At 40.6% G+C, this 20,749-nt stretch overlaps 1 protein-coding gene and 1 pseudogene across 1 annotated transcript in view; one reads left to right on the forward strand and one right to left on the reverse strand.

Annotated features, from left to right (window-relative positions):
• Positions 1–402: 402 nt before the first annotated feature.
• Positions 403–1,944, reverse strand: LOC104665021 (annotated as a pseudogene).
• A 2,536-nt stretch (positions 1,945–4,480) lies between these two features.
• Positions 4,481–20,749, forward strand: part of KPNA4 (karyopherin subunit alpha 4) — a 67,491-nt gene continuing 51,222 nt past the window's right edge. Inside the window, exon 1 of the mRNA XM_010366715.2 lies at positions 4,481–4,856. Within this exon, the coding sequence (XP_010365017.1) occupies positions 4,788–4,856 (69 nt within the window). The 5' untranslated portion in view covers positions 4,481–4,787. The remainder of the gene's footprint in view (positions 4,857–20,749) is intronic.

Here is a 20,749-nt window from a genome sequence, read left to right on the forward strand (position 1 = left end):
ATGTATCTTCTATCTGGGAAGAACCGGAAATACAGACACTAAACACATAAACTTGGCAAATGAGTAGTGACAATTTCAAGTAATAAATTTAAGCCAATAGACTACCTAAGAATTATAATTAAGGATAATTGTTTAACAAAGTGTGTCACAACTACTTTTAAATATGCAGGGGGTTTTTCCCTGTAATGTATGTCTGATTTATTCCCTAAACTTTTCACCCCAGAATGAGCATGATACCAAATCAAGAATTTATATTAATAGAAGGAACTCAGTAAACTAGAAGCAATAACGACTCAATCTACAATTTTTTTTCTGTGTGTGTGTGTGTTGGAGCTAGCTGAGGTTTTATTTTGGACAAAAAAAAAGAAAGGAAAAAAAAAGCAGTTGAATTTTGTAGCTGGAAGCATGGGCAAGGGGGGATCCCCAGGCAGTAAACTTCCCCGCAGGTGGGCTGAGCCTCAGGGGGGTCTCCTGTTCCCTGTGCTCCCCCACACAGCAGCCTCCCTCCCGAAGTCTGTGGCAGCCACAGGAGGAGCAGACTAGGAGGGGCTGCCACAGCTGTTCACTTGGGCAGGAAGTCAGAGGACTCAGACACCAGCTTCCCATCGCGGATCTCGATCTTCTTCACAGCCACGGCCCTGGTGGAGCTGGTGCAGCTGAAGGAACTGGAGCCTGCACCAGAGCCAAAGCTGGAGCCCAGGCCATAGCTAAGGCCAGGGCTTGTGAGGCCCACATAGGCCAAGTTCAGACCACCTGCATAGCCGCTGGTTGTCTTCGTATGGATACTCATGTTCTGCATCCCAGACTCCAGCCAGCTCTCCTAGCCCTCTAGCAGCTTTATGTAGGTGGCGATCTCCATGTCCAGGGCCAAGTTGACGTTCCTCAGCTCCCGGTACTTACACGCTGCAGTGTGGCCTCTAGCTCGGACAGTTTGGCATTGACATGCTTAATGGCCAGCTCCCCACGCTGCTCAGCATCTGTGACAGTGGCCTCCAGGGAAGCCCTCTGGCTTTTGAGGCCCTCAATCTCAGCCTGGAGCTGGCTGATGTTCCGGTTCATCTTGGAGATCTCAGTCTTTGTATGCCGCAGGTCATCCCTGTGCCTCCAAGCCAGCATCTGCAGCTCCAAATACTTGATCTGGTACGTGCCTTCAGCCTCAGCCCAGCTGCGGTTGGCAACCTCCTCATGCTGCATCTTGACCTCAACAATGATGCTGTCCATGTCCAGGGAGCAGCTGTTGTCCACGGATAGCACCACAGACATGTTGGAAATTTGGGACTGCAGCTCTTGGATCTCCACTTCATATAGTCAGCCCTTCCAGATGAGACTCCAGCTCTACCTTGTTCATGTAAGTTTCATCTACATCCTTCTTGATGAGGACAAATTCATTCACCTCTGTATACTTATTGATCTCATCCTCATACTTGTTCCTGAAGTCCTCCACCAGTCCCTGCATGTTGCCAAGCTCCGCTTCCAGCTTCAACTTCTCCTGGCTCCAGCTGCTGTCAAAGGTTGTTGATACAGTTCCCGAACATGTTGTCCACGCTGCTTCCAGCCATCTTCTGCTGCTGTAGAAGGCTCCACTTCGTCTCCAGCATCTTGTTCTGCTGCTCCAGGAACTGTACTTTGTCTATGAAGGAGGCAAACTTGAGAATCTCGATCTGCCTCTCCTCCTGGGTGTGCACAGCCTGGATGTTGGAGTCTACCTCCAGGTTAAGGGGGCTCAGCAGGCTCTGGTTGACGGTGATGGTGGTGATACCTCCCATGCTGCTGGCCCCACCATAGCCTCCACCCAGGCCACCCCGGAAGCTTCTGCTCCCCACTAGGGAGAGAAGTTCGAGGAGCTGGTGCAGGCACTGGACCCCACTTATACAGAGGCAGCTGCTGAAAGCCTGGGCCAAAGGTGGACACCTTATAGGACTTCTGTGTCACCCTGATGGACATGGTGGAGGCAGGCAGGCTGAACCAGGTGGAGATTCCAGAAGGAGTGGAGAAGCTGCTTATTGATCTCAATCCACATTTTTATCGAGAGGTGTTAGCTTGCTTTTCAATTTAAGTGGAGGCCTGTGGCATTTCTGTAATACTAAAAGGCATTTTTTCTGGTTTTCCTGACTCCCACTTTTGGGCCGTACGTTCTTGCATTTGACAAATAGTTCCTGAGTACTTATGTGCTAAGTGCTATTAGGTGCTGGGTATACAGTAGTGAACAAAAAAACTATGCTTCTTAACTTCAGAAAGCTTACTGTCTACGGAGGAAGACAGATTTTAGATAAACAAATAAAATCATAAATTGCGGTTATTTCCTATTTGTATTGCATCTTTCTGAGTTGGTAACTAATTGCAACCCTTTTTTAGGAGCCTTTTGCAGAGAGAAAACTCGGGTTGTTGTTTAATCATCAGAGACACTCAGTTGTAGCTGGAGACATGAAGACATGTAACAGACACTTCTATAAACTTCATCATGAAAGCTACCATGACATGTATTCCAAAAAGTAACAAAATGTTCATCTATCGATATGTTGACAAGATAACTTTTATTCATAGGGTGGGAATTCACTGGTAATTTGTTTTCTTGAACACTGCTTATGATAAAATCCATGATGGCACAAAATACACACATACTCCAGCTTTTCAAGTGAATTTTCTTATCCTAAACTCATTTTGAAAAACATCAGTGCTCTGGTATGCAAATACAATGTTACTTCAATTAAATGACTCTTTGAGGAATAACAGTTTATCATGAACATCATCATTTGTATTTAAGATCTGTTCTAAATTTATATTCAAGTTAATCTTCAGGGTGAGTTATTCCCAGGCACAGCTTCTGTTGTCCATAGCCCAGTTGATGGTCTATAAAGTACTGACGACTTTAAAGGTACTACTCTGCTTCCTAAGTTTTTAACTTCCTTTCCCCCACTACAATATCCTCTCCAAAGTGATTCCTAAAGTACTCCGGCTCTTTTCATTACCTCTCCCCCAAAGGAAACTCAGTCGTTCATATCTGTTAAACCCACTGACTTCTTCCATTTTAACTTAAAAAAGATTCCCCTCTGTTGGCTTTAAAAGTGTTTCCCTAAGAAACATCTGCGTTTTAAACATTTATCTCTGCACGTTGTTCTGCTCAAAAAATGTACTAGAAAGGACTGGGAGTCAACGATTCTGAAGGAGTTTGTATCAGGGTCTCTTCTCCCTACCTTGCTAAGTTTAAACACACCCAACGCCTCGATTCTTTGCTTCCGACCAGAGTTGCTGCTTTACATATCCCTGGACATTTGAGATGTTATTCGTTGATATTTCAATATATTTTAAAATAATTTTCCATTTCTGTTTTGTGAAATTTTTGAATACGTTCTTTTGTATCTCTTGTCATTTCTGCCTCTGGTAATGTTGTCCCTGGTATCCTTGGAATTCATTTCCTTTCTCAACAGACAATATTCCCTGTCAGCTGCCACAGCTTCTTTAACTTTCTTTCTTTTTTTTTTTTTTTTTTTGAGACGGAGTCTCGCTCTGTCGCCCGGGCTGGAGTGCAGTGGCCGGATCTCAGCTCACTGCAAGCTCCGCCTCCCGGGTTCACGCCATTCTCCTGCCTCAGCCTCCCAAGTAGCTGGGACTACAGGCGCCCGCCACCTCGCTCGGCTAGTTTTTTGTATTTTTAGTAGAGACGGGGTTTCATTGTGTTGGCCAGGATGGTCTCGATCTCCTGACCTCGTGATCCGCCCGTCTCGGCCTCCCAAAGTGCTGGGATTACAGGCTTGAGCCACCGCGCCCGGCCTCTTTAACTTTCTAAGACGAATTACCTAGGAAGTGCTATTGTCCCAGGATCACTAGCTCTGCCTAAATTCCTACCTGTTGCGGGCGCTTAATCACAGAAGATAAATCAGATTCGTCTACTGGGCCCTTTCCTTTTCCACCCACCGTTCCTGTCGCTTTCCGCTGAGCCTCCTCAACTCACGTCATCCCTGCAGGTCCTGGCCCCCAGACTCGACCCTGGACGGCAGGGAGCCCCAGCCCGGGAACGGAGCTGCGAGTGTCCGACCTGGGAAAGAGCGAAGCTCAGATCTCTCTGCAAAGCGAACAGAGAGCGCAAGGAATGCTCAGGAAGACAGGGCGCGCCCGGGGAGAAAAGAATGTTACTTTAACGCAGTCTGGACCCTGGACCCCTGCATCTAGGGCTTCCCGGACGAGTGATGCAAAATAACTCGCCCTGCTGCTTTCCCGGGCCTCTCCTTCCCCTTGCTGATTTCCCCTGAAGTATACTTCTCTGTCGCTTCCTCCCCCTCTCTCCGAAGGCACGTGGTCCTTCCCCGCCTGCCCCAGCCGCACCCCTCCCGGCCCCGAGCCGGCTCCTCCCAGCGTCGTTCGCTTCCCCTTTCCGTTCGCTCTTTCCGCCCCGGCTCTCCATCGCCCCTTCTCATTGGTCGAACGCACCGGAGCCTGGTTGGCCAATGGGCGAGCTGGGCTGGAGGCGATGGGCGTGGCCGCAGCTCCGGGGCCCTCAGATCGAGGCTGCCTCCCCCTCTCAGCCGGCAGCACATTCCGCTGCCGTTGCCGCCGCCCGGCCCCACAGTTGTCTTTGCCGGAGCTGCAGTCGCGCTGGGGTTAGGGCGGGGGGGCGGGCGGGGAGAGGAGAAGGCCGCGGCGGAGGCAGGTGAGAGGAGGAAGGAAGCGGCGGCGCGGCGAGCATAGCAGCTCAGGCGGCGGCCCGGTTCCTGGGAGTGTCGGTGCGGCGCGGTGGTTGGGGCGGATCCCGCGGGGCCCGGGCGGGGGAAGGAGTCACCGGCCCGGCCATGGCGGACAACGAGAAACTGGACAACCAACGGCTCAAGAATTTCAAGAACAAAGGCCGCGACTTGGAGGTAAACTGCGGGACAACGCCGGAGGGGTGGGGGCCGTGGGCCTGGGGCCGGTCTCCGCCGGGACCCCGGGTGTGGGGATTAGGGGCGGGAGCCGCCTCCGGGCCTCGGGGAATGGCGCTGGGGACCGGCCCGTCCGTGACGCCTCTGCTAGCGCGCCGGGAAGTTTATGTCGGGCCTGCTCCTCCTCCGCCGGGGAGCGAGGTGCCCGGGTACGGCCGGCGCGGCCTAGGCCTGCGGGGTAGAGCCGGCCCAGCGCGGGTGCAAGGGGTCGGGCCGTGCGGCGGGGAGGCCGGGCGCGGCGCGTGCGGAGGAGGCGTGCGTGTGCGGTCGGCGCTGCCCGGATCGGGCCGCGGCCCCCTTCCTGGCAGCGGCGGAGATTACGGCTCTCGCTCGGGCACCGACGTCTGGCGCTGCGGGAAGGAGGGCGGTGGGGGGTGGGAGGGTAAGCGTGTGGCGACCGAGTGGGGCTCTGAACTTCCTCAGCGAGGCCCGAGGCGTCTCCACTTAAAGGCATTTTTTCTGGTCTTCCCGACTCCCGCTTTACCCCTGCCTCCCCCAATATCCAAACTACAGGACAACTTCTCCGTTGAAAAAAACACCCCCGGCGTGAGAGGCCATCCTGGTGATGCTAACAGTGCCTTCCAGCGGCCTGTTTTACTCTGGATATAGCTGATTCAAGATGTGGCTCACGGTGTGCCCTCTTCCAGGCAAAGGATACCCCTTATTTCAGCTTGTCCACAAATCTCTTTACCCCCTCCTGAGAGGAGACCACCAGCTGCATTCTTACATATAAAGTCCAAAGGGTTATACAAAGCTGTCATCCTCTAGTCTACAGTATCCTTTCCCTCCACCTGCTGGTGGTGGTAGTGGGGGATGGGGTGGGCTAGGGAATGGCACCATCACGTTTGATTATTTAAAAAAGGAAAAAAAAAATCATTGTCTTAGATACAGCTGCTCCCCAGATTGTCTACATGGGGCGTATGGTTTAAATACATACATTCACACACGCATACCCACACACCCCACTGAGATTTTTGATAGAAGACTTCTTCCCTTCAGCTTTAAGAGTTTAGATAAATAGATTTATTTTAATACTTCCCTTCTGCATCTTAATTACGAGTTTAGCTTTTAGGGAAAGTGGTCAAGCAGTATTTTTTATGTTGTTCCTCCGTATGTTTTCGTAATGAAATCTTCAACATCCCATGACATTTCTGAACTTGAGCGTTTGCTTGACTGAAATATTTTTTGGGCTTTTTACAAAGCTGTTAATATTATCTTTAAAGTAGGTTATGCGTTTTAGTGGGTTTCATAATTTGAGGGACTACTTAGAGTCCAGGGCTGCTAATTCTGTGGTTCTTTTAAGGTTAACATATTACCATTGTGATCCCTTTTTTTAATGCAAAGGTGTCACATCTTTATTGAGATAATTCGCATGCCATAAAAATGAGCTTCTTAAATAACAATGATTTTTCAGTAAATTTACTTGTGGTGGTGAAAATGTTTTTTACTAATATGAATACTTAGAATGAGAAAAAATCACAAATGATAAAACTTAAAAACTGATAAGCACCACAAAATTACAGAATCCAGAAAAAGAGCAATTAAGTGCTTGACAGATCCCTATAACCCTTTTTTCCTCTACATTTCTGGCTTCATTTTTCTAGCAGCTTCATTGAGATGTAATTCACATGCCATACAATTCACCCACTTAAAGTGGCTTTTAGTGTATTCGCAGTTTTGCAGCCATCACCACAATCAATCTTAGAACATTTTCACCACGCCAAAAAGAAACCTGTACTCATTAACAGTCACTCTCCAATTCCCAACTACCCCAGCCCCAGGCAACCAGTTTTTTGTCTTCTTAGATTTGCCTATCCTGGACATTCCGTATAAATGGAATTGTACAATTTGTGCTCTTTTGTAACTGACTTCTTTCACATAGTGTAATGTTTTCAAGGTTTATCCATGTCGTAACAAAATCGTATCAGTGTTTCATTCCTCCTTATGACCTAATGATCCTCCAGCTCATCGATATACCACATTTTATTTATCCGTTCATCAGTTAATGAACATTTTCATTGTTTCCACTTTTTTAGCTATTTTACATAATACTGCTAAGAACATTTTTGTGTGGACGTATGTTTTATTTCTCTTGGCTATATGCCTAGGAATAGAATTGCTAGATCATATGGAAACGTACGTTCAACCTTTGGTGGAATTGCCAGACTTTCTGAAGTTATCCTTATTTTTTAAATTGATGTTTCCTCCTACCTCATATCTTTTAGCACTTTAGTCAAAATCAGATTAAGTCCTGAGGCTGTATTAGAAGAATATTGTGATGTGTGACTTTTAAAAAACAAGTATACATTGACATTAACGAGGGTTTTTGTTTTTAGAAATTCATAGTGCCTTATGGTTGTCCTCTGGTGACTTTGATATCCTTTTGCATACATTAGGGGTAGGCATATTTTCACTTTTCCACCTAAGGAAATAGCATATGACTCTAATGGAAAGTCCTACTTTGTCCACACTGTGGCTTACTGAAAATCTCACATACTTGTAATGAGATAGAAACATTCTTTTTTATGTTTAGAGAACACTACAGTGGTCTATTTTGTGTATTTGTTACTTACATATATGCTGCATCTCTCTAAACATTTATCACCCTTTAGATATGGTTGCTACATTGCATTACATAATGTATGTAGAATACAGCAAATTCTAAGAAAATAATTGCTTTTTGATTTGGATCTTGTGATGACATCTATTTCATGGGAAGTCTTTGGAAAGAAGTATGGGCCAGTGCTGTCCAGTGAATTTAACTTAATCCAGTATATCCAAAATACCATTGCAACATCTAATTTGTGTAAAATAATTGAGGCGTTTCATATTATTCCTTTCATACGTTCAAAATCCAGTTTGTATTTTACAGTTATGGCATACTTCCAGTTGGACTAGCTGCATTTCAAGTGCTTAATTAGCCACATGTGGCTAGTGGCTACCTTACTGGAACAGCCCATGTACAGAGTATAGCATTTAGGGAGAGGTAATTGTAGCATATTTTGATCTAACAGTTTATTTGATTAGAAATGACGAAGAGTACAAAGTCCTAGAGTTTAGTTTAATTTGATCTCTAACTTTGTGTATGACCTTGGGGGAAATCGCTTAGTCTTATGGTTCTTTCATCTGTAAAACTAGAGGTACTTGACATCTGCTTCATGAGTGTTGTGAAGATTAATAGGTAATGTTAGGAAGATGCCTGGCAATTCTCTGAGCGTTTTATCACCTTCAGCTTTTCTGTTTGGGGGGAGGGAAGGGATTTAATAGGATTCAGTATAATTGATTCTCTTACTCCCTTATTTTCAGTGGCTGTTTTTTCTCTCTGCTTGTATAACTTGTTACACTGAACAAAATAGAAAAAGGTTTTAATACAGAGACATGTAGTTGCTCATTGAAGGGCAGTTTAGACACACCAGATTAGTGATCCTTTTAAAGTTTTAATTTCTGAGTGTTGGAGTTGAAAGTTATTCATAGGTTTCAATCTGATATTTGTTCCTACCATTCTGGCTCCTCTAAAATATGGTCATGTTAAGTTTCTTGAAGAACAAAAGCATCAAAGAGGGCATATGTTGAGTACCCATTTAAAATAATTTTCCAGAACTATCAGATGATATCCACCATGGCGTGGCTGCTTCTTACAGTGTGGTTGAAGATCGCCAGTCTTAGTTTGAGAATAGTAACCATAGAAAAGAGGGTATGCAGTGCAACACAGGAAATGGGTAGTGACCAAACTTGAAATAAAAAATTTGTCAGGATAAAGTAAATTAAGCTCATATAGTTTATGTTTTTTAAAATAGAGGGGAATTTTCTGGTAGATTTCCTAATAAACTTGCATACTTTTTATGAAAGTTCTGAGTGGGTTCAAATAGAGCATAAAATATAACTAGATCTTTTAAAAACACAACTTTAAGAAAACAACTTACCTTAAATATAAAAGAATATTAAAATGCTACATAATTAGAAACTTGTGATTACCCACACAAACACAAAGTATGAAGTCAGCTTGAACTTTTTTTAAAAAAGGTGCTTGGTTGGCAAGAGTTTAATTGATCAGCTCTTTTGTTTTGAAAGAGCCTTGGTGATTTGTTAAAGTGTACAGAGTGAAAAGCATTGTTAAGGTATTAAGTCTTGTTAACTTTTAGAGACTGATCTCTCTCACCACAAATCTTGGAACATATTTACTATACTTAAAATAACTACTGTCTAATTTTTCACATAATAGTCCAAGCATGTGACAGTATGAAATATCTGATAGAAATATAGTTAGGAATTAAATGATTGTTTTGGTGCTTCCTGCCAACTTTGCTGGTTTACAAGGTAGCCAGTTTGAGAACTGCTTCATTGATAGTTTTCTTGGAGATACCAAGATGCCCTTATTTTTCATAGTCACTAATATGTCAAATGAATATACAAGATTGGGAAGAATTGTAGGAGTGATTTAGATTTCAAAGAATGAAGCTATTTTAGAAAAAAAAATGCATAGGTAGTTTTTAAACATTGATATCTAATACCTGATAGTGGTTGTGGGTCCTTAAGATATTTTTAAATGTTTTCTGGAGCAGCATTCATCTATTTGAGGCCTGTAGTGATGAATGAAACAAAAGCATGTCATCAAATTTAACCTTGATCGTTGATTTTGGTACTTACTCGCTGTTTTAGTTTTGGAACAGAAGAGAGAAGTATGATTGAAGGGAACTTTTTAAGCACCCACTGTATATGCTTTTAACTGTATTCACATTTCTCTCAATCTTATAAATATTGAGTTTATTTTAAAGAAGAAATTTTAAAGAAGAAACTCTTGTGCTTTTGATTTAATAAGATAACATTCAAGGGAATGATTTTAATTCAGGTGTGTCAGAGTCTGTTCTTTTTGTATATACCGTATTTACTCCATTTGACTTCTTTCAGCCTTAGTGCTGGTCTCATATTTGATGAAAAGGTTTTATGTGAAAGCCCTGAGCATAGTCCGTGGGGTATAATAGGTATTCAGTAAATGCTTTCTTTTTTTCTCAGAGGGTTCTTTGGAAATTGTGTGTCACTTGTGGACTTTCAAGCACTAGAAAACACTGTTTTCTGTGCTTTTCATTTAGGTTTGGTAAAAGACAGCATTGGAGTTCTTCCTTTTTCTGTAGTTAATATGAGAACTATCTTTATATTGGCACCTATAAAATAAGGACATTTTTCAAAACCAAAAATGCGTAGTGAGAAGAATGGCCATGTTGAACCTTTTTTTCAGGTCTTAATGTTTGACTTAAGACAACTGAATTCTCATCTATTTCTGCAGTCAGTCTTTTGTGATACATATTTTGGTCTAAGTGTGTGAAGAATATCCACCTTCACACAGACAGGCAGTTGAAGAAGGAAGGTATGTGTGTTTTCATAGGCTTTTCAGGATAATTATGGAGATTAAGCGATACTGCTAATTCCACAAGAGGTAGTTTCTTAAAGATTAGTTGCAATGTAGAACCTAAAACCATATGAGTGAACTTTTCTTACACTGTTACATTAAAATCTATTGGTCTGTCTTGCATTTCAGATGTAACTTTTACCCATCTTTTACTGATACTTTTTGTAACACCATGCATTGGATTATTTGGAAAACATTATGTCATGAGTTATGTAGATCTTCCAAATGCTAACATATTTTTATTCAATAAAAAATTCATGATTGTTAACCACACAATTCAGAAAAATCTTAAGTATTGAGAATCTGTCAGGTTCACAGTAGTGGATACAAGTTTTCTAAAATTCTAACTTTCTGTTGGAAGCTCAATTTTTTTTTCTTTTTTTACCATGCCTTTGGGACAAGTTCAGAGGAAGCTGAAATTTTATCATTAGCAATGAATGCTGTAAATGGTTATCCTTGAAGCCCTAGACACACACACTTTGCTCATTTTTGTGAAAACATCTTCCAGCCGTTAAGTCTGAATAACCATAATTTGTCTGTCAGTCGTTTTTTCAAGTAAAAATAGTGTTCCATGAAAAAAGTGGCTAAGTCAGTTCACAACTCAGTTGCACAAGTACTTTTTCCTTGAGACAGTCTTCCTTCAGTAGAAGTTGGTATGCTGCAGAAGTGGCTTCTATATAATCTCCATTTTTTTCACCAATTAGAAAAGGCCAGTGTTTAATAAAAGTAATCATTTTTTACTGTTTCCTCAAGGATATTCTTAAGTGAGCTGACTTTTAAAAAAATTTTAGCTGTGAAATACAGTGACTACTATTGCATCTTGATGTCATTGCCTTAATTCATTCTAAAGCACCAGCAGTCTTACCTCTATGGCATCAATTCAAATGTTAATACAATTTTTTTTTTTTAAGTATTAGTAGTATCATTAGGAAAATAGTTTTGACCCTGTCTACTCTCTGTAAAGGTCTCAGAACCCACATAGGGGCCCATGGACCATACTTCGAGTACCACTCTCTTGGTTTATCATTGCTTCTTTTGCACATGAGTGTCACTTTTAATTAATACAGGCTCTTAAAAGGCCTTAGAGTATAGGGGTTAAAGGAACATGGACTGTGGAGTCACTTAGGTCTGGGTTTGAACTCCGGTTAATTATGGAGGCTAACTTAATTCTTTCTAAGCCTTTGAAATGCTTAACAGTGCCTAACATAAAGTACATGCAGAATAAATGGAACCTCTTACTATTTCTGCCAACTTACGTAGTCACACATTGCATCCAAGTAAACCCCTGTGTTCCATATCAGAATAACATTTTGCTTACAAAATTCCTCTTGTACCTCTCTGTGCCATAATCCAAACCACATCACACAAATTGAGGAAGGCTTCCTATTCCCCTTATTTAACAGTCACCTGAAAGCCTGCTTTCTCCCACATACTTCAGCCAAATTGTCACATATGTACTAGTTTATGACTTCATTTCTTTAATCCTATGTTGTAAGTGGGTTACTAAATGCTTTATGTAGATTTTGTAACTGTTTTCTCAAAAGATTGTAAATATAATCAGAAAACAACTATAATTCGCACTACTTAGCACCCAGAATGAAAATGATTTAAGGTCATAGATATTTGTTGGTAATACAAGATTAAGTTGATTATTAAAGATGCTAAAGTTTGCCAGGCAATGTTTCATGCCTGTAATTCCATTGCTTTAGGAGGCTGAGGCAGGAAGATTGCTTGAGGCCGGGAGTTTGAGACCATCCTGGGCAATATAGTGAGACGTTGTCTCTACAAAAAATAAAAATAAAAAATTTAGCTGGGCGTGGTGGCACACACCTGTAGTCATACCTATTTACGACGCATAGGCAGGAGGATTGCTTGGGCCCAGGAAGTGGAGGCTGCAACGAACTGTGACCATGCCACTGCACTCCCACCTGGGTGACAATAATGAGATCTCATCTCAGATAGAAATTTTTAAATGCTGACTTACTTTCTATTACTGTTTATTCACTATTCGGACAAAATTTGATCACCTGTCATTTTTTCCCTAAATTTTTATTTACTTTAAACTTAATGTAAATTATGTTTTAATTAATGATGTATTTTGACAAACGTGGAATTTTATGAATTTTTTTACTAACAAAAGTCGGAATCCTAATATAGTGTGTTTTTTACTAGTTCAGTATGGAATTGTCTAATATTAGAAGGTAAATCATACAGTCTATCTCAGTGTCCTGTTCTTTAATGAAAACTTTAGTTTGCACATATCTACTGTTTGTTTTTTAAAGTATGTCTTTCTGGACCCTTGAGGTAGGTATTACATAAATTTATTCAGTTGAGTAGTTTTGTCCTGAAAGATCAAATTAAGTGGTCTCTGCTTGGTTGTATTAAATGGCCCTGTCCTGTTGGCCACCTATTCTGTCTTTTCACACTGACTGTTTAGCCACTTTAAGCTGTTACTGGTTCAGAAAAACAAGCAAGATAATACCTTAAGATTTTCAAATAATTGTTATATCACTCCTGGTTCTTTAGTAGGTATGAAACCCAAATATTTTCCATCTCTCTTTGAAATAGTGCAGAGGGTTTGGTTCCTTGAGGCCGGGAGTTTGAGACCATCCTAGCCAGTATAGTGAGACCTTGTCTCTACAAAAAATAAAAAATTTAGCTGGCTGTGGTGGCACACACCTGTCGTCCTACCTATTTAGGGTAGGTTTGGTTCCTTATTTCACTTTTGAATATTATGTGGAGATGTTCATTTTTTTACAGATATATCTATAGAATTGGGTTCATTGTTGATCAGCTGTTATCAAACACCTTAAATTTGTTCACATTTTTTCTCTTAATGCTGTGAATAATTTTTCCCAATTTCCTTTTTATTCTCCAGCTTTAAAACAATGACAGTACAGGTTCAACGTCCAAATCCACAAATCTGAAATCCACAGTGCTCCAAAATCTGAAACTTTAAGCACCTACGTGATGCTTAAAGGAAATGCTTATTGGAGCATACCAGATTTTGGATTAGGGATGCTCAGTCTCTAAGTATTATGCAAACATTCTAAAATCCCCAAAAATCCAAAATCTGAAACACCTGTGTTCCCAAGCATTTCACATAAGGGATACTTAGTGATGAAAAGCTTAATTAAGACCAATAAACAAAAAATAGGATCCATCTCAGTCATTAGGGAAACACAGCTCTAAAGCATAATGAGATACCTCTTCACACCCACTAGGATGGCAGTAAAAAAAGATAGAGAATAACAGGTGTTGGTGAGGATGTGGAGAAAGTGGAACCCTCATACATGCCTGGTGGGAATGTAAAACGGTATGGCTGCTTTGGAATGCAGTTTGGCAATTCCTGAAAAAGTTAAACAGTTAACATGTGACCCAGCAGTTCTAATTAGATATAAATCCAGGAGAATTGAAAACATATGTGTACACAAAAACTTGTAAATGAGTGTTCATAGCAGCATTATCCATAACAGCTAAAAGAAGGAAACAACCTGGCTGGGCGCAGTGGCTCACACCTGTAATCTCAACACTTTGGGAGGCCAAGGCGGTCTGGCTCACTGAGGTCAGGAGTTGGGAGACCAGCATGACCAACATGGAGAAACCCCATCTCTACTAAAAATACAAAATTAGCCAGGCGTGGTGGCGCATGCCTGTAATCCCAGTTACCTGGGAGGCTGAGGCAGGAGAATCGCTTGATCCCGGGAGGTGGAGGTTGTGGTGAGCTGAGATCAGGCCATTGCACTCCAGCCTGGGCAACAAAAGCAAAACTTCATCTAAAAAAATAATAATAATTAAAAATAAATAAATAAATAAAAGAAGGAAACAACCCAAATACCCATTAACTGATGAATGCATAAACTAAGTATGGTATATACATACAATGGAGTATTGTTCCACTATAAAATGAAGTATAATAGTTCACCCTTAGCTGCAGTTTCAGTTACCTGCAGTCAACTGTGATCAGAAACTAGGTGAACATGATACAATAAGATATTAGTATTTAGAGAGAAAGAGATCCCACATTCACAATTTTTTTACAATATATTGTTGTAATTGTTCCATTTTATTAGTAGTTACTAATCTCTTACTGTGCCTAATTGATAAAGTAAGTTTTACCATAGATATGTAGGCACAGGAAAAAACATACTATATGTAGAAGTTCAGTATTATCTGCAGCTTCAGGCATCTACTGGGGTCTTGGAACACATCCTGTGCAGGTAAGGGGGTGACTATTGTACTGACACATGCAATGGTGTGGATGAACCTTGAAAAAGATGAACCTTGATAACTGCCTAAAAGAAGGTAGTCGCAAAAGATCACATTCTGTAATTCCAATTATGTTTGAGAGGGTGTAGTAAATAAATAAGTAAAATAAAAAACTCTTTTTCCTACACTGTCCTTTCACACAGTCAATCAACACAACACTTCTGACACCAGATGTATGGGGTTTTTCCCTACACACCAACTAAGTAGTCAGTTTTGCAACGGGCACTTGCTGGGTATCCACTGATTCAATTTAATTCTGACACTGTCTACCTGGAGATAACATCAGATTTCAGGTAGAGAGCTCAGTCCCATGGGAGTGTCACCCGCTTCAGATGGAATCACAAGCACAGGTTAAGGCTTGTGCCTCTGACTGACTGGCTATACATAGAGTTCACACTACCTGCTCCTTGGGTTCAATTATCTTGCTAGAATGGCTCACAGAACTCAGGGAAACACTTTCCTTGTGTTTACTGATTTTTTTTTTTTTAATAAACGATATTACAAAGGATACTGATGAACAGCCAGATGTGGTATGCGGGAAGGGGCACTGAGTTTTCATGCTGTCTAGGCAACAGCATGTGTTGAGCTATCAGAACCCAATTATTTTGAGTTTTTATGGAAACTTCATTGTGTGGGCATGATTGATTAAATCATTAACAATTGGTCATCAGCTTAACCTTCAGCCCCTTTTCCCTCCCCAGAGGTTGGAGGGTGGCGCTGAAAGTGCCGATTTTCCAGTCATGTCTTGGTCTTTCCAGTGATCAGCCCTCATCCTGAAACTATCTAGGCCCCCCCAGGCACCAGTCATCTCATTAGCCTTCAAAAGACACTCATCACTGCATAGATTTTAAGGATTTTAGAAGTTGTATGTCTGGAAATGGGATGAAGACCAAATATTTAACAGTATCACAATATGAAATGTCCAGGATAGTCAAGTCCATAGAGACAGAAAATAAATTAGTGGTTGCCAGGGGTTGGGACAGAGGGAAAAGGGGGAATGATTGCTAGTGGGTGTGGAGCTGATTTTTGTGATGTTGAAAGTCATCTGGAGTTAGATGGTGGTGTTCAATGCACAACTTTGTGAATGTACTAAAATAACTGAATTGTATACTTTAAATGGGTGAACTATATGGTATGTGAATTATATCTCAATAAAGATGTTATATTAATATTTAAAATGACAATAGAAAACGTAAGAGATGAGTGGGAGTTGTGAAGCTTTCCACTGTTTGGGGGTCACAGTTGAACTCTAAGCAGCTCTTTTTCACTGACTTTCCCTTCTACCCTTCCTTGTATTGAATTCATTTGTTAAACAAATATTTATTCAGCATCTGTATTGGAGGTTCTATTGGAGGTTCTGCTGAGTTCCTATTCTCATGAAGTTTACATTCTAACAGGTCCAAATCTCTAAGATCTATCAGTCAGCCTTAAGCTGACACTATGGGTATATTCAGTCAGTATGAGCTAGATTCCTTATGTTTCTTTCCTAAACTCAAATTTACAGTGAGTACTATACCTTAATTTTGAAGAGAAAGAAAAGCCTAAATGTTTTGTGTCTGATATCTCCTTGAGATTTATGCAAAAGCTTAGTTTTTAACATGGGAACACCTAGGATTGTATCTCTTTAGCTATTTGCCATTAGGAAAGTTTAATAATAATTTTTTTCAGCCTCCATTTCTGCATCAGTAGAATTACAATCCTATCTTAGTGGGGACTTGTTTTGAATTAGGCTTTTAAGAATGCAAGGAACACATCCTTATTCAGACTAGGTCAAGTAGGATGGGATGTTAGGAAAGTTCAGGGACCAGTTCTCATATTATCCAAGACATGTCAGGTAGGATTGTCTTGATGGTAGGTGTTCATGGATCTTCAGAGTTCTGCTCTGCCAGCTGCTAAGTCAGCTACTAAGTTTTATTTTCCCTAGCTACTGACTGTCTTAGTCTTTACGTAATTCTATGTTAAATTACTAAGATAGATAATCTGACTGAGCTAATAAGCTGTGCCCAAGCTGAAGCAGATTGTTTTTACTGCTGGCCTGTTTATGGATTGGCTTTTCCCGAGTCGGGTGCTTTCTTCCCAACTCCCACTACCAGTCTTCTGTGGTGTGAGGAGTATGGGGGTATCACATGAGAAGTAACATCATTTGACTGCTTCTTCAGGAGCACCCCTGGAAAGAGCAGTTTCTTTTAGACAGGGTTGTAAATATGACATTACTTTAGCTAATGTCCACCTCCGTTCTTTCTTTCCTGTTAACTTTCTACTCACTGTCGTAATCTGAGGCAAATCATTATTGTCTCATCTCCAGAGTGGTTACCTTGTTTTTGCAATTGCCTTTCTCCATTCCTAAAATAACCTGCATGTTTTTTAAAAATAATAATAATAAAGTAAATCAATTCTCACCTCTCCTGCTTCATTAGCTTCTCACCACATTGAGCTTCCATACTCCTTACTGAGACCTCCAAGGCCATACCATATTTGGTCCTTGTCTACTTCTCCTCCCTCTCATTCTACTGTCTCCGTTAGTTACTTATACTGTCATTCATTCATCTTCTTTTAATCCCACTAACACATCAGTGGTGTTTTCCTCTTCAGCCCTTCACGCATGCTGCTCTGTCTGTGAGAATGCTTTCTCTGCCCCTCTTGTTCCTTCCTCTTCCCTTCATTTACATGGTTATTTTTCATCCTTTGAATCTCAGCTTCAAAGTCATTTACTCACAGAGGCCATCCCCTTCTTTTCCTTAAGAGCACTGATGATAATTTGTGTGTTTACTCAATGTTAGTTTCTCCCATCAGACTATAAGCTCCCTGAAACTTCATCTATTTTGTATACCACTATATTCTTAAGTCTCATCACAGAGCCTGGTATATAGTCAGCATTTAAGTAAATATTTGAGAGAATTAAATGAAAAAATTTTTAAAAGAAAACAGGAGTGTACTCTGATTAGAATTAGTAACTAAATTAGAATTTTTATTTTTAAGGTTATCTTATGTATTTTTATATAAATTTATGGAGTACAAGTGCAGTTTTGTTACATGTATAGACTGCGTAGTGATGAAGTCAGAATTTTTAGATCAATTTTTTTTTCTCTTGATAGAAGTAATGCATGATCATTTTAAATACAATTTTTGGAAAAATTAAAATAATCTTTCATATTCTCACTGCTGTTAGTCTTTTGGATTGTTTCCTTTTTCATGTGTACATTTTTTCAAACATATTTGAACTTAATTTGAATTCTCATGAGAGTAACTCATGTTAGAATACAGCAAAGGTTTTCATCCTTGGCACTATTGACGTTTTGGGCCAGATAATTTGTTGGGGGTGGGGGAGTGTCCTGTGCACTGTCGGATGTTTAGCATCATCTGTGGCCTCTACTTACTAGATGTCAGTAGCACATCCCACCCTCCTAGTTGTGACAACCAAGAATAGTCTTCAGAAATTGCCAGATATCCCTTGTGTGGCAAACTCACCCCAGATGAGAACCATTAGAATGCAGTTACTTTGGTAAATTTCCCAGAACATCATTGCTATTTTCACTTCTCCACCCAAAAACCTTCAGTGGCTTCCTATTATCTCTAAGAGGCACTGAGAAGTTCTTAATTAGCTAGGCATTTCAGGCTCTCAATTTGATTTAACAGGTATTTGAGTGTTTGCTGCATAAATGCTAGTAGAGGTATAAAAGTGAAATTACTTGTCCAAATTCTTACCTTTTTAGTTGATAATTCCCCCATCCAACTAACTTCATCTCTGACTCTCTACTTCAAGCTAGTGAACCCACCTCACGTTTAACATTCAGTTCTGCTTTTTCTGTATTTGCTTTTGCTGGGTCTCTCCTGGAAACACCTTCTAGTCTCCCCTTTACCTTGCCGTTTCTTATTTATGCTTCCAGGTTGAACTTAAACCTCCACAACTCAGTTAAGTTTTCACTAATCACATCAATTCATATGAATCTTCCCTTTACTGAACTCTTAGAGCAGTTATTTATGTACCTATATTTGGGTATTTTCTCCTGTAAGACAATGTTTTTACTTTTCATATGTTTTTGTAGAGAAAAGAGTATTGCAAAAGGATATGTATGGCCTTGTATGCCAACAACTTGGATAACCTAGATGAAATGGATAAGTTCCTAAAACACATAACCTGTCAATACTGAATTGTGAAGTAGTAAATCTGACTAGACCTGTAAGTAGCAAGGAGATTGAAACCGTAATTTTAAAATCTTCCAACAAAGAAAAGCCCAGGATCATTGGCTTCACTGGTGAATTCTACCAAACATTTAAAGAAGAATTGATACCAATCCTGCTCAGACTCTTTCAAAAAATGGAAGAGTTCCAAACTCAAGGCCAGCCCTACCCTGATACTAAAACCAGAGAAAGACCTTATAAGAAAACAAAACTACAGGCCAATATCCTTGAGGAAAATGGATGCAAAAATCCTAACAGAATACTAGTGCACCAAATCCATTAGCACATTAAAAGGATCACATACCATGACCAAGTGGAATTTATGCCTGGGGTGCAAGGATGGTTCAACATTGGAAAATCAGTATGATACACCACATTAACTGACTGAAGGACAAAAATGACCCCGTCATACCAGTTGATGGAGGATAAGTTCAGTGCCAAACTTTGACAAAATTCAGTGCCCTTTCATGGTAAAAACACTCAAACTAGGAATAGAAGGAAATTATCTCAACATAATAAGGGCCATATATGAAAAGCCCACAGCAAACAACATATTCAGTGATGAAAAACTGAAAGCTTTTCCTGTAAGATCAGAAATAAGGCAGTGGCAGTGTGTACTGATTCATGCATATAATTCCAGTGCTTTGGAAGGAGGCCTACGTGGGAAGATCACTTGAGCCCAGGAGTTCGAGAGCAGCCTGGGCAATATAGCAAGACCCTGTCTCTACAAAGAAGAAATAAAATAAAAACTATCCAGGCATGCTGGCGTGCACATGGAGTCCCAGCTACTCAGAAGGCTGAGGAGGGAAGATTGCTTGAGCCCAGGATTTTGAGACTGAAGTGACTGCCACTGCACTGCAGCCTGGGCAACAGAGTAAGACTCTTTCAAAACAAACAAGGATGCTCACCCTTGGCACTTCTCTTTAACATAGTACTGAAAACGCTAGCTTGAGCAGTTGGGCAAGAAAAAGAAATGAAAGACATCCAAATCTATAACAAAGATGTAAAATTATCTCTGTTCACAGATGGCACAATCACACTGAAGATTCCACAAAAATGATTAGAACTAATAAATTCAGCAAAGTTGCAGGATACAAAATCAACATAGAAAACAGCTGTGTTTCTATACACTAACAGTGGACAATCTGAAAAGGGAATTAAGAAAATCTCATTTCCAATAGTGTCAAAAAAAAAAAAAAAAACTTACGGATAAACCTAACCAAATAAAAGAAAGGCTTGTATGCAAAACATTGCTGAAAGAAATAAACACAAATGGAAAAAAATCCAATGTTCATGGAAAACTTAATATTGTTAAAATGTCCGTGATACCCAAAGCAGTCTAAATATTCCGTTGCAAGCCCTATCAAAATCATAGCAGCATTTTTTACAGAAATAGAAAAGCAGCCTTAAAATTCATAAGGTGCCACAAGTACTCTGAATATCCAAAACAATCTTTAGAAAGAACAGGCCTGGAGACCTCATGCTTCCAGACTGAAAGACATATTACAGAGCTACTGTAGTCAAGTCAGTATGGTACTGGCATAAAGACATAAACAGTGGAACAGAATAGAGAGCCCAGAAATAAACCCCTGCATATTCAGGCAAATGATCTTCAACAAACATACCAAGACTACACATTGGAGAAAGGATAGTCCTTTAACAAATGGTGCCGGGAAAACTTGATATCCACCATGCAAAACACTGAAATTGGACCCTTGTACTATATACAAAAATCAACTCAAAATGGATAAAAGACTTAAACATAAGATCTGAAACTGGTAAACTGGAAGAAAATAGAGAAAGTTTTATAACTTTGGTCTTGGCACTGATTTCTTGGATAAGACGCTTCAAAGCTCTAGAAGCAAAAATAGACAAATGGAACAACATCGAACTGAAAAGTTGATGTGCCGCCAAGGAAACAATCGAGCGAAAAGACAACCTGCAGAATGTGAGAAAATATTTGCAAATGATATAT

This window comes from Rhinopithecus roxellana, chromosome 1 (assembly GCF_007565055.1).
Source record: "Rhinopithecus roxellana isolate Shanxi Qingling chromosome 1, ASM756505v1, whole genome shotgun sequence".
NCBI lineage: Eukaryota > Metazoa > Chordata > Mammalia > Primates > Cercopithecidae > Rhinopithecus > Rhinopithecus roxellana.